Raw genomic sequence first — 13,803 nt, 5'->3', positions numbered from 1 at the left:
TTTTAACTTTTGACCATTATATCCTGACGAACTGTATCACAGTATGGTATGGCAGCTGTAGCTACTATGACCGGAAAGCCCTGCAGCGGGTAGTCAAAACTGCCCAACGCATTACCGACACCCGGCTACCGACCATAGAGCACATATACCAGAAACGCTGTTTACGGAGGTCACGGACCATCATCAAAGGCCCTACCCACCCCAGCCACAGTCTGTTCGCCCTCCTGCCATCTGGGAGACGCTACAGATGCATTCGCACCCGAACGACCAGATTTAGGAACAGCTTCTTTCCCAGGGCTGTCATCCTACTGAACTCCACAAATAAACTCTAAAGCCTGCACATCTGCCAATGCACTTTATTATGTTTATGTTAATGTATTACAAGCCAAATGAATGTTGAATGTTTAAATGTCTTAATCTAAATGTACACTCTCGGGAGCCACAAGCCTACATTTCGTTGTACTGCACTTGTGCACTAACAATGACAATAAAGTTGATTATTATTATTATTATTATTATTATTATACCCTGCTTTCACCTTATTCTCTGATGCACTTTTACTGTTAAACTCTCTATCCCTTCCTGGCTTATCTTTGCGCGAATCGCTACACTGCTCCATTGCCTTGACTTTTCTTTTTGTATTTCTAAATTACCCCTCACCTGACCCCTCTGCCCCTTTTTTAGTTTAAAGCCCTGGTTATTTGATTCACCAGGACACTGGTCCTAGCCTGGCTTAAGTGGAGTCCGTCCCAACGGAACAGCTCCCTCTTTCCCCAATACTGGTGCAAGTGCCGCATGAATCAAAACACCTTCCTCCCACACCACTCTTTGAGCCACGCATTTAACCCTCTGATCTGTTGTCACTATGCCAATTTGCACGTGGCTCAGGTAACAATCCAGACACTATTACCTTTGAGGTTCTGCGTTTTAATTTGGACCCTAGCCCCTCAAACTCTCTCAGCAGAACCTCTTCCCTAGTTCTACCTATGTCTTTGGTTCCTACGTGGACCATGACAATTGATCTTCCCCCTCCGACTCTAACTTCTTCTCCAGCCACGAAGAGGTATCCTTAACCCTGGCACTGGGCAGGAAACGTAGCCTTCGGAACTCCCGGTTGCGGCTGCAGACAACAGTATCTATCTGCCTGACTATACTGTCCCCTACCAATACAACATTCCTTTTCACTCCCCCCACTTGAATGGCCTCCTGTACCACGGTACCATGGTCAGTTTGCTCATCAACCCTGCCGCCTTTGCCCTAATCCAAACAGGCAGCAAGAACCTCATATCTGTTGGATAAGGACAAAGGCCAAGGCTCCTCCAGCACTGCACCTGGGGTCCCCTTAACTACGTGAGTTGCATTCACACCCTCCTGTCCCTGACCACTAATTCGCCTCCTCCCTGAAACCCCTGGTGTCAGCTGTGGCTCAGTTGGTAGCACACTCGCCTCTGAGTCAGAAGGTTGTGGGTTCAAGTCCCACTCCAGGAACTTGAGCAGATAAAGCTAGCCTGATACTCCAGTGCAGTGCTGAGGGAGTGCTGCACTGTCAGAGGTGCCATCTTTCAGATGAGATGTTAAACCAAGGCCCTGTCTGCTCTCTCAGGTGGATGTAAAACATACTGTGGCACTATTTCGAATAAGAGCAGGGGCATTATCCCTGGTGTCCTGGCCAATATTTATCCTCAACCAACATAACAAAAAAACAGATTATCTGGTCATTATTACATTGCTGTTTGTGGGACCTTGCTGTGCACATATTGGCTGCCGCGTTTCCCACATTACAACAGTGACTACGCTTCAAATAGTACTTCATTGGCTGTAAAACATTTTGGAAAGGTGCTATATAAATGCAAGTCTTTCTTTCTTTCAATGTCTGTACCTCGGACTCCAGCTCAACAACTCTGAGCTGAAATTGCTTGAGATGCAGGCATTTACTGCAGATATGGTCGTACGGGATTGCAATGCTTTTCACAGACTCCCACATGCTGCAGTTGCAGCACACCACCTGCACTGGCATCCCTATATAACCTTGTTTTAGTTATTTAATTAATTAAAGATTATGGCCCAGAAATTCGGGTCCCCACACGTGAGTATGTGCTGGGTATTCACGCGTAGGCCCAACGAAAGTGCTGGTTTTGTGCATGCACTGCACATGCGCGGGAAACCGGAACTTCCGTTCCCTTAAAGGAAGGGGTTCACAGGTCGAATGCGTGCGCCGGAGAGGCAGCGCGTGCGCCTGGAACTTACGTTTTTTTTGCAGGTTTCTCCAGGAGGGTAAGTCTCCAGGAGCTACGCTTGTAAAAAGCAGTCGCAAGGCCTGCTTTTAACAAGGTAAGTGGTGAATTAAGTAAAATTAAAACATTTTTCCACAGGTTTATTATTTTTAAATACTTTAAAGAAAGTTACGTTTATTTTTAGCCCCGTTAGAAACTGTAATTAATTTTTTCAAAAATTTAAATTATTGTATAAAATAGTTATTTTATGTAATTTATAGTTATTTTAAAAATGTGATTAAAAAAAAATGTATTTGAAGTTTTAGTTATGTTTTGGGGCTGAATTGTATTTATAGTTTTGACAGCTCTTCCTGTCAAATTTATGAATGGGCATTCCCTGCTACCATTGGCTCTCCATGATCCCAGAGGACGCTTCGAACTAACTGCGCCCCTGGGATATGCAAACACTGCGCGCCGGCAGTTGGAGGAGGCCCAGGATCGGAATCCCACGCGGGCCCACAGCACAATGGCCGGCGCGCAAGGTAAGTGCAGGTCGGAGGCTTGCACCCGCAGGAAGCCTCCGTCCCGAATTTCTGGGCCTATACATTTAGTTAACTTAGTTTATAGTTTAGTTTTTAACTAATTACTACATCTAGTTTAACATAAGAAATAGGAGCAGGAGTAGGCCATTCGGCCCTTCAAGTCTGCTCCGCCATTCAATGAGATCATGGTTGATCTTCTGCCTGAACTCCATTCACCGGCCCTATCGCCATATCCCTTGATGCCCTTACTAGACAGAAATCTATCGACTTCTGTTTTCAATATACCCAATGACTGAGCCTCCACAGCCCTCTGGGGTAGAGAATTCCAAAAATTCACCACCCTCTGTGTGAAGAAATGTCTTCTCATCTCAGTCCTGAATGGCCTACCCTTTATCCTGAGGCTGTGGCCCCTGGTTCTAGAATTCCCAGCCAAGGGAAACATTCTCCCAGCATCCACCCTATCAAGCCCTGTAATAATTTTGTATGCTTCAATGCGATCCCCTCTCACTCTTCTGAATTCAAGAGAATAGAGACCTAGTTTACTCAATCTCTTCTCATATGACAGACCCGCCATCCCAGGAATCAATCTTGTGAACCTTTGTTGCACTCCCTCTATGGCAAGTATATGCTTCCTTAGGTAAGGAGACCAAAACTGTACACAGTACTCCAGGTGTGGTCTCACCAAGGCCCTATATAATTGGAGTAAGACTTCTTTACTCCTGTACTCAAATCCTTTTGTAATGAGGGCCAGCATACCATTTGCCTTCCTAATGGCTTGCTGCACCTGTACATTCACTTTCAGTGACTCATGTACAAGGACACCCTGATCCCTTTGAGCATCTGCATTCCCCAATCTTTCACCATTTAGGAAATACGCTGCCTTTCTGTTTTTTCTACCAAAGTGGATAACTTCACATGTATCCACATTATATTTCATCTGCTATGTTCTCACCCACTCACTGAGCCTGTCGAGATCCCCCTGAAGCCTCTTCACATCCTCTTCACAACTGACACTGCCACCTAGCTTTGTATCATCAGCAAATTTGGAAATGTTACATTTAGTCCCCTCATCCAAATCATTGATATAGATTGTGAATAGCTGGGGCCCAAGCACTGATCCTTGCGATACCCCACTAGTCACAGCCTGCCATCCTGAAAAAGACCCGTTTATCCCTACTCTTTGTTTTCTGTCTGTTAACCAATTCTCAATCTATGCTAGTATATTACCCCCAATTCCATGTGCCCTAATTTTGTTCACCAACCTCTTGCATGGGACCTTATCGAAGGCCTTCTGAAAATTCAGATACACCACATCTACTAGTTCCCCTTTCCCCTTTGTCTACTCCACTAGTTACATCCTCAAAGAACTCCAATAGGTTTGTCAAACAGAATTTCCCTTTCATAAATCCATGTTGACTCTGCCCAATCTTGCTATTAGTTTCTAAGTGCCCAGTTAATACATCCTTTATAATAGATTCCAGCATTTTCCCAACTACTGATGTGAGGCAAACAGGTCTGTAGTTCCCGGTTTTCTCTCTCCCTCCTTTCTTAAATAGCGGGGTGTGGCGACACGCCACCATTGGACATAATCCGCTCATGGCGGCACGGACAGTTTACGCAGGCGCACTGCCGGCAGCAGCCGCCCCCAGCCGTGGGCCCTTTCCTCCGGCAGCTTGTTTCCCGCAGGGACAGGCTGCCGGGAGCACTTCCTGTCTGGGGAGTATTTAAGTGGTTGCGCGGGCTTTTTAAGCACTTGTTTTGCCATGATGTAAATTAAAGCAGTTGTGTTCCATCAACTCTGGTCTCGACTCCCACGTTTGCCGCGGTATCTCAACACTGGTGACCCCGACGCTCAGGACGAATCCTAAGCTAGCATGGCGGATACAAACGCAGTCACGGTTAAACTACCGGACTTTTGGGAGAACCTGGCCAAGGCCTGGTTCGTTCAAGCCGAGTCCAGATTCCAGCTGAGAAGCATTACAGTCGACGCCACGAAGTACGACTACCTCGTCGCCTCTCTCACCTGCGCCACAGTCCCTAAGGTTTGGGCAGCGCTGCAGGATCCACCAGAGGAAGGCAAGTACGAACATCTGAAGGCCGCGCTCCTTAAAAAATTTCAGCCGTCCCCCTGCCCAACAAGGTGCAGGCCGTCCAGCAATTCCCCCGCCCTAAAACCATCAAGGGCCTCCAGGAGTTCCTCGGGATGGTGAACTTTTACAACAGGTTCATCCCCAGAGCTGCAGCCCTCATGAAGCCCCTATACGATTCCCTTTGAGGTAAATCCAGCAAGATGGCCGTAGTCTGGACCGCTGACACGTCAGCCGCCTTCAACGCCACCAAAAATGCGCTCACCGACGCCACCCTGCTCGCGCACCCGAGGGCCGATGCCCGGGTTGCGCTCACCACCGATGCCTCTGACCATGCGGTCAGAGCCGTGTTCGAGCAGTGGGTCAATGGCGCGTGGCAGCCACTTGCCTTCTACAGCTGCCAACTGCGCCCCCCGGAGGTCAAATACTCTACTTTCGACCGCGAGCTCCTCGTGCTCCACCTGTCGGTCCGCCATTTCAGGTTCCTCCTGGAGGGCTGCTCCTTTACCGCGTACGTGGACCACAAGCCGCTCACATACGCGATGGCCAAGAACACCAACCCTTGGTCCGCTAGGCAGCAACGTCAGCTCGCGGCCATGTCCGAGTTTACCACGGACATCCAGCACGTCTCCGGTAGAGACAACGTTGTCGCCGACTGCCTTTCCTGTCCCGCCATCTGCGCGAATCACCTAGCGGTCGACTACGCGCAACTAGCAGCGGCCCAGCTCATGGACCCAGACCTCCTCTCGGCGGCTACCAGCCTGCCAGGGCTACGCCTAGCCAAGGTCGCGCACGGGCCCGAAGCCACGGCAGTCACTTGCGACGTCTCACTCGGCCAACCCAGGCCGGTCGTCCCTGCAACCTGGCGCCGCCGCATTTTCGATGCACTCCATAGGCTTTCCCATCCGGGTTCCCGCGCATCTGTTAAACTCCTCTCCCAGCGCTTCGTCTGGCGCGGCCTCAGCAAAGATGTTTGGACTTGGGCCAACTCCTGCCTCGCCTGCCAACGGGCTAAGGTGCAGCTGCACACAAAAGCACCCCTGGGAGACTTCGAGGTACCCAGCCGCCGCTTCGACCACGTACACGTCGACATCGTCGGTCCTCTGCCACCATCGCAAGGCCAAACTTATCTTCTCACGATAGTCGACCGCTACACACGCTGGCCTGAGGCAGTGCCGTTGACCTCCACCACCACAGCCGACATCGCCAGGGCGTTCGTTAACACCTGGGTCACGAGGTTCGGCGTACCGGCCGATATAACCTCCGACAGAGGCGCCCAGTTCACCTCCGAACTCTGTACGGCCACAGCATGCAACCTCGGGGTGACGCTCCACCGAACCACGGCGTACCACCCGCAGGCTAACGGGCTGTGTGAACGCTTCCATAGGTCACTCAAGGCCTCACTCCGTGCCAGCCTGCAGGACAGTACCTGGACTGACCGCCTACCGTGGGTGCTACTAGGCCTACGCACCGCGGTCAAGGAAGACCTCCAGTCCTCAGCAGCGGAGTTAGTCTACGGACAACCGCTGCGCGTACCAGGCGAATTCCTCCCAGAGGCTACCACGCCTTGGTCGGCCGAACAGCAGCGGCTCAACTCTTTCTCTTCCACTCAACAGTTCGCCCCATTTCCGGTCAACCGACACGGCGAACTCGCACCTCACGTTCCGCCAAACTTACAGCAGGCATGCTTCGTCTTCGTGCGACACGACTGTGGTAAACCACTGTTATTGTTATTCACTGTTGTTGTTGTTGCTGCACACTGTTGTACCTATGCATGCCTCAACATGTCTCGGCTGGCTCCACCCACAGGCCCAGGTATAAAGGTGATTGACCTGCAGCCCCCTGCCTTCTTGGAACCCAGTCAACCACGAGAGGCATGCTCTGTTCTTTGCTAATAAAAGCCTTTAGTTACTCTCCTAACTCTCCGTCTTTTATGAGTAATTGATAGCGCATCAACGATGCACACGGCGGACCCCTGCGACCCCCGTACGACGGACCGTACGAGGTACTACAAACCGGGGACAAGGTCTTCAAGCTGCGACTCGGCGACAGGGTCGAAACGGTCTCCATCGGCCGACTCAAACCAGCACACACAGAACCAGGGGAACAGGTCCCCGTGGCCCGACCTCCAACTAGAGGCCGTCCCGCCAGCAAGCTAGCACAGCTGGCGGCGAACCGCCCGGCCCCACCAACTAGACCGGCGGCCACTCAGAGCCGCTTCGGCAGAACCATTAGACCACCGTCACGACTCGTCCACTCCTCCTAAGCGGATTCTGGGGGGAGCTCTGTGGCGACACGCCACCATTGGACATAATCCGCTCACGGCGGCACGGACAGTTTACGCAGGCGCACTGCCGGCAGCAGCCGCCCCCAGCCATGGGCCCTTTCCTCCGGCAGCTTGTTTCCCGCAGGGACAGGCTGCCGGGAGCACTGCCTGTCTGGGGAGTATTTAAGTGGTTGCGCGGGCTTTTTAAGCACTTGTTTTGCCATGATGTAAATTAAAGCAGTTGTGTTCCATCAACTCTGGTCTAGACTCCCACGTTTGCCGCGGTATCTCAACAGGGGTTACATTTGCTATCCTCTAATCTGCAGGAACCGTTCCAGAATCTATAGAATTTTGGAAGATGGCAACCAATGCGTCTACTATCCCAATGGCCACCTCTTTGAAAACCCTAGGATGTAGGTCAGCCGGTCCTTGGGATTTATCGACTTTTAGTCCCATTAATTTTGCTAGTACTGTTTTTTAACTAATAATAATTTCTTTAAGTTCCTCATTCTCGTCACACCCTTGGTTTTCTCGTATTTCTGGGAGGTTTTTTGTGTCTTTCTCCGTGAAGACAGAAACAAAGTGTTTATTTAATTTCTCTGCCATTTCCTCATTCCCCATTATAAATTCTCCTGTCTCTGACTGTAAAGGACCTACATTTGCCTTCGCCAGTCTTTTCCTTTTCACATACCTATAGAAGCTTTTACAATCCGTTTTTATATTTTTCGCTAGTTTGTGCTCATATTCCATTTTCCCTTTCTTTATCAATTTCTTGGTCCCCCTTTGCTGATTTCTAAAAAGGTCCCAATCCTCAGGCTGACCGCTTTTTCGGGCAACTTTATAAGCTTCCTCCTTTGACTTAATACTAGCTTTAATTTCTTTTGTTAGCCATGGTTGGATCACTTTTCCTTTTGAGTTTTTATGCCCTAGAGGAATATATGTTTGTTGCAAATTATGCATTATTTCCTTGAATGTTAGCCATTGTATGTCCACCTTCATACCTTTTAGTGTAGTCTCCCAATCTACCATGGCCAACTTGTCCCTCATACTCTGTTTAGATTTAAGACCTTAGTTTCAGATTGGACTACATCACTCTCAAACTTAATGTAAAATTCAATCATATTATGGTCACTTGTCCCTAAAGGCCCCTTTATCACAAGATTATTGATCAGCCCTTTCTCATTACACAGTACCAGATCCAGAATAGCCTGTTCCTCCACATACTGATCCAGGAAACCATCTCACATGCATTCCAAGAACTCGTCCTCCACACCATTAGTTGTAATTTGCTTTGCCCAGTCAATATGTAGATTAAAGTCCCCCATGATTACCGTATTGCCGTTGTTACATGCACTTCTAATTTCTTGATTGATATTGTGCCCTACATTACCACTACTGTTTTGTGGCCTATACACAACTCCCACCAATGTTTTCTTCCCTTTGCTGTTTCTTAGCTCCACCCAAACTGATTCCAGTTCTACATCATGATCTGCCAAACCAAGATCTTTTATCCCTACCGTCCTGATCTCATCCCTTATTAACAGCTCTACGCCACCTCCATTTTCTTTTTGTCTGTCCTTCCTAAATGTTGAGTACCCTGGAACATTCAGTTCCCAGCTTTGGGAGGAGGAGGCGGACCTGTGTGGGAGCGGCAGCGGGACCTGAGAGAAGGTGGAGCGGCCATAAAGGAGCGCGGCAGAGAAGGCCCGACACCGGAGGAGGCTGACCTGTGTGGGAGCGGAAGCGGGACCTGAGAGAAGGCGGAGCGCCCATAAAGGTGCGCTGCTGAGGAGTGTTGTGAGTTGGGAAAGAGTCCGAGAGCGGGAGCAGTCCAACAACAACTGCGAAACCGCTAAAGTGACGTCACAACCAGGGAAGGAGGTGATTGGTAAGTAGGACCTGGTGAGTATTTCTACAGTCCAGTTGTTGAAGTAAAAGTAAGGTCTCTAGTTTAGAGTAAGTAGTGTTTAAAGTGAAGTAAGGTCCCTAGTGTATTTAATATTCTTTAATTTAAAGGAAGTAAAGGGAGCAAGTTAAGGTTAGGACATGGCAGGGTAGCTCGGCAGCCTGCAGTGCTCCTCCTGTGCTATGTGGGAACTCAGGGACACTTTCTGTGTCCAGGGCGAACACATGTGCAGGAAGTGTCTCCTGCTGCAGCTACTCGAAATCCGCGTTTCGGAGCTGGAGCTGCGGCTGGAGTTACTGTGGAGCATCCGCGAAGCTAAGATCTTTGTGGATAGCACGTTTAACGAGGCGGTCACACCGCAGGTAAAGCGTGCACAGGCAGACAGGGAATGGGTGACCGCCAGACAGAGTACAAAGAGAACTAGGAAGGTCGTGCAGGAGTTCCCTAGGTCCATCTCCCTCTCCAACAGATTTTTTGTTTTGGCTACTGCTGGGGGAGATGGTTTCTCAGGGGAATGCAGCAACAGCCAAGTCCATGGCACTACGAGTGGCTCAGCTGCACAGGAGGGGAGAAAAAAGAGTGGCAGAGCAATAGTGATAGGGGATTCTATCGTAAGGGGAACAGATAGATGTTTCTGTGGCCGCAGACGTGACTCCAGGATGGTATGTTGCCCCCTGGTACCAGGGTCAAGGATGTCACTGAATGGCTGCAGGGCATTCTTAAGGGGGAGGGCAAACAGTCAGAGGTCGTGGTTCACATTGGTACCAACGACATAGGTAGAAAGAGGGATGAGGTCTTGCAACAAGAATTTAGGGAGATAGGTAGCAGATTAAAAAGCAGGACCTCAAAGGTTGTAATCTCTGGATTACTCCCGGTGCCACGTGCTAGTGAGTATAGGAATAGGAGGATAGAGTGGATGAATGCGTGGCTAAAGAGTTGGTGCAGGAGGGAGGGCTTTAGTTTCCTGGATCACTGGGTCTGCTTCTGGGGAAGGTGGGACCTGTACAAGTCGGACGGGTTGCACCTGAACCGGAACGGGACCAACATCCTTGCGGGGAGGTTTGCTATTACTGTTGCGGGGGGTTTAAACTAACTTGGCAGGGGGATGGGATACAGAGTGGAGCTATAGTAGGGGGTGATGGACAGCCAAATATAGAGGAAAAAACAAGTCAGCCTGGAAGGCAGAGCAAATATGTTACGGCACAAGTGAGTATGGCAAGGTTGGATGGCATTTATTTTAATGCAAGGAGTCTTGCAAGTAAGGCAGATGAATTGAAGTTGTTGATGAACAAATGGGAGTATGATATTGTTGCTATCACAGAGACATGATTGAGGGAGGGGCAGGACTGGCAGCTCAATATTCCGGGGTATAGAATCTTCAGGCGAGAGAGGGGGGTGTAAAAGAGGAGGGGGTGTCGCCATATTAATCAAGGAGTCAATTACTGCTGTAAGGAGGGATGATATCTTAGCAGGTTCCTCTAATGAGGCCATATGGGTAGAACTTAAAAACAAAAAGGGGGCAAGCACTTTGCTGGGAGTGTACTATAGGCCCCCCAAACAGTCAGGGGGAGATAGAGGAACAGATATGTAGGCAAATCTCAGAGAAGTGTAGAAATAATAGGGTAATAATAGTAGGGGATTTCAACTTCCCCAATATTAACTGGGATAGTCAGTGTGTGAAAGGCTTAGAGGGTGCGGAATACTTAAAGTGCATCCAGGAGAGCTTTTGAGCCAGCATGTAGAAAGTCCTACAAGAGGGGAGGCGGTACTGGACCTAATTCTAGGGAATGTAGCCAGGCAAGTGGTAGAAGTGTCAGTAGGAGAGCATTTTGGTGACAGTGACCATAATTCGGTGAGATTTAAGGTAGTCATGGAAAAGGACAAAGATGGACCAGAAATAAAGGTTCTAAATTGGGGGAAGTCCGATTTTAATATGATAAGGCAGGATCTGGCCAAAGTGGACTGGGATCGGCTACTTGTAGGAAAATCCACATCAGAGCAGTAGAAGTCATTCAGAAAGGAAATAGAGAGAGTACAATGCCAACATGTTCCCGTAAAGGTCAAGGGTGGGACCAACAAGCCCAGGGAACCCTGGATGTCAAGGGATATACAAGAATGGATTAGGAAAAAAAGGGAGGCTTTTGGCAGTTACAAAGGACTAAAAACAGTGGAAGCCCTAGAGGAGTATAGAAAGTGTAGGGGGGTACTTAAAAAAGAAATTAGGAGAGCGAAAAGGGGCATGAAAAAACACTGGCGGGCAAAATAAAGTAAAATCCCAAAGTGTTTTGTAAGTGTTGTATCCGTGTGTTAATGGAGACACGGAATGCAGGAGTTGGTTCAACAGGTGTTTACTGAACAAAGTCTGTTGGTGAACTAAAAGATACAAGACACTATACAGGCTTATATAGCCCGAGTGGCCACTACCGGCATTCCAGTACACAGGGGCTCTTAAAGGCACATACACCACAATTCCTCCCCTTCTAGACAACCAGTACATAACATTTTTAAGTAATCATTAATTAACATGTTTACAAGAACAATAATCTACACATTTGCTGCAGTTAATCAATTATAAGTTAGTCTCTCTGGAGGCTTCCTGACTCGATCCGGATAACGCCTCTGTGGTGTAGTAGTTTTCGGTGGTGTAGTAGGTTCTTTTGGCAAGGTCGATTCGGCTTGAATGCCAGTGTCGGGTTCATCTGGTTCCAGTATCACCGGATCGGAGGTAGATACTATGGGTATCTCTGCTTCATCATTAGGCGTATAGAGTTGTGGTGTAGGTTGTCCCTTTTCGGATGACTCTATGATCTGGTCAGCATGGCGCCTTATTATGCTTTCTCCAATGTCCACGGTATACATCAACGGTCCTAGTCGTGTGCAAATAGTTCCAGGCTGCCATTTCTCGGTACGGTAGTCCCGGGCCAAAACTTGTTGACCTATCTGGAAGGTTCTAGTTGGCCTTTCATTCATGCCTTGAAATTGCCGGTTCTCTACGTCCCTTCTGATGTTTGGCTTGACCAAATCCAGCCGGCATCTTAGTCTCCTATTGAAAAACATCATGGCGGGAGTTTGGTTTGTAACCACATGTGTTGCATTCCTGTATGCAAACAAGAAGTTATCTACCTTATGCTGTATTTTTATGTCTTCATTACCCATGGCCTTTATGGCCTTCTTGAAGGTCTGGACAAACCTTTCAGCCAATCCATTGGTGGCAGGATGGTATGGGGCGGACGTGTAGTGCTTAACCCCATTGTTTTTTAAGAATTTCCTGAATTCTTCGGACACAAATATAAGAACATAAGAACATAAGAAATAGGAGCAAGAGTAGGCCAATCGGCCCCTCGAGCCTGCTCCGCCATTCAATAAGATCATGGCTGATCTGATCCTAACCGCCAATCCACTATCACAGAACCATCTCCTGAATCTAACAGAATTAGACACACGAAATAGGAGCAGGATCAGGCTACACGGCCCCTGGGCCCGCTCCGCTACCCACAGGGCCATGACCGATCCGAACCTAGACTCATGTCCAAATTCCTGCCCGCTCCCCGTAACCCTTAATTCCCTTTACTTCCAAGAAGCTGTCTATTTCTGTTTTAAATTTATGTAATGATGTAGCTTCTACAGCTTTTTGGGGCAGCATATTCCATGGACCTACCACCCTCTGAGTGAAGTAGTTCCTCCTCATCTCAGTTTTGAAAGAGCAGCCCCTTATTCTAAGACTATGCCCCCTAGTTCTAGTTTCACCCATCATCGGGAACATCTTCCCTGCATCCACCCGATCCAACCCCTTCACAATCTTATATGTTTCAATAAGATCGCCTCTCATTCTTCTGAACTCCAATGAGTAGAGTCCCAATCTACTCAACCCCTCCTCATATGTCCATCCCCTCATCCCCGGGATTAACCGAGTGAACCTTCTTTGTACTGACTCGAGAGCAAGTATGTCCTTTCTTAAGTATGGACACCAAAACTGTACACAGTATTCCAGGTGCGGTCTCACCAATACCTTGTACAACTGAAGCAATACCTCCCTATTTTTATATTCTATCCCCCTAGCAATGAAAGCCAACATTCCATTGGCCTTCTTAATCACTTGCTGCACCTGCATACTAACCTTTTGAGTTTCGTGCACCAGGACCCCCAGATCCCTTTGTACTTCAGTACTTTCCAGTTTCTTGCCATTAAGATAATAACTTGCTCTACGATTTTTCCTGCCAAAGTGCATAACCTCACACTTTCCAGTATTGTATTCCATCTGCCAAATCTCTGCCCACTTACTTAGCCTGTCTATGTCCCCTTGAAGGTTTTTTATGTCCTCCTCACTCACTACTTTCCCCCCCATCTTAGTATCATCTGCAAACTTTGATATGTTACACTCGGTCCCCTCCTCCAAATCGTTAATATAGATTGTAAAGAGTTGGGGACCCAGCACTGACCCCTGCGGAACACCACTAGTTACTGATTGCCAGTCTGAGAATGAACCATTTATCCCAACTCTCTGCCTTCTGTTAGATAGCCAATCCTCTATCCATGCCAGAATATTACCCCCAATCCCGTGATTTTTTATCTTAAGCAATAATCTTTTGTGTGGCACCTTGTCAAATGCCTTTTGGAAGTCTAAATACACTACGTCCACTGGTTCCCCTTTATCCACCCTATACGTTACTTCCTCAAAGAACTCCAGCAAATTTGTCAAACATGACTTCCCCTTCATAAAACCATGCTGACTTTGTCCTATTAAATTATGATTATCCAAATGTCCTGTTACTGTCTCCTTAATAATGGA

The 13,803-nt window shown here is 48.3% G+C and overlaps 1 protein-coding gene across 2 annotated transcripts in view; it reads right to left on the bottom strand.

The window, feature by feature from the left end:
• Positions 1-13,803, bottom strand: part of cfap96 (cilia and flagella associated protein 96) — an 83,233-nt gene that overhangs the window by 44,107 nt on the left and 25,323 nt on the right. Inside the window, exon 4 of one of the 2 annotated variants that reach the window (XM_085981427.1) lies at positions 11,333-12,057. The exons of the other annotated variant lie outside the window; for it this stretch is intronic. Within the exon in view, the coding sequence (XP_085837553.1) occupies positions 11,580-12,057 (478 nt within the window). The 3' untranslated portion in view covers positions 11,333-11,579. Of the gene's footprint in view, positions 1-11,332; positions 12,058-13,803 lie in introns of those variants that run through there. 2 annotated transcript variants of the gene reach the window in all.

This window comes from Somniosus microcephalus, chromosome 1, assembly GCF_052327205.1.
Source record: "Somniosus microcephalus isolate GS21.2 chromosome 1, FLI_Smic_1.0, whole genome shotgun sequence".
Lineage (NCBI taxonomy): Eukaryota > Metazoa > Chordata > Chondrichthyes > Squaliformes > Somniosidae > Somniosus > Somniosus microcephalus.
The sequence above is the reverse complement of the archived record's forward strand: the minus strand, read 5'-3'. Positions and strand labels throughout refer to the sequence as shown.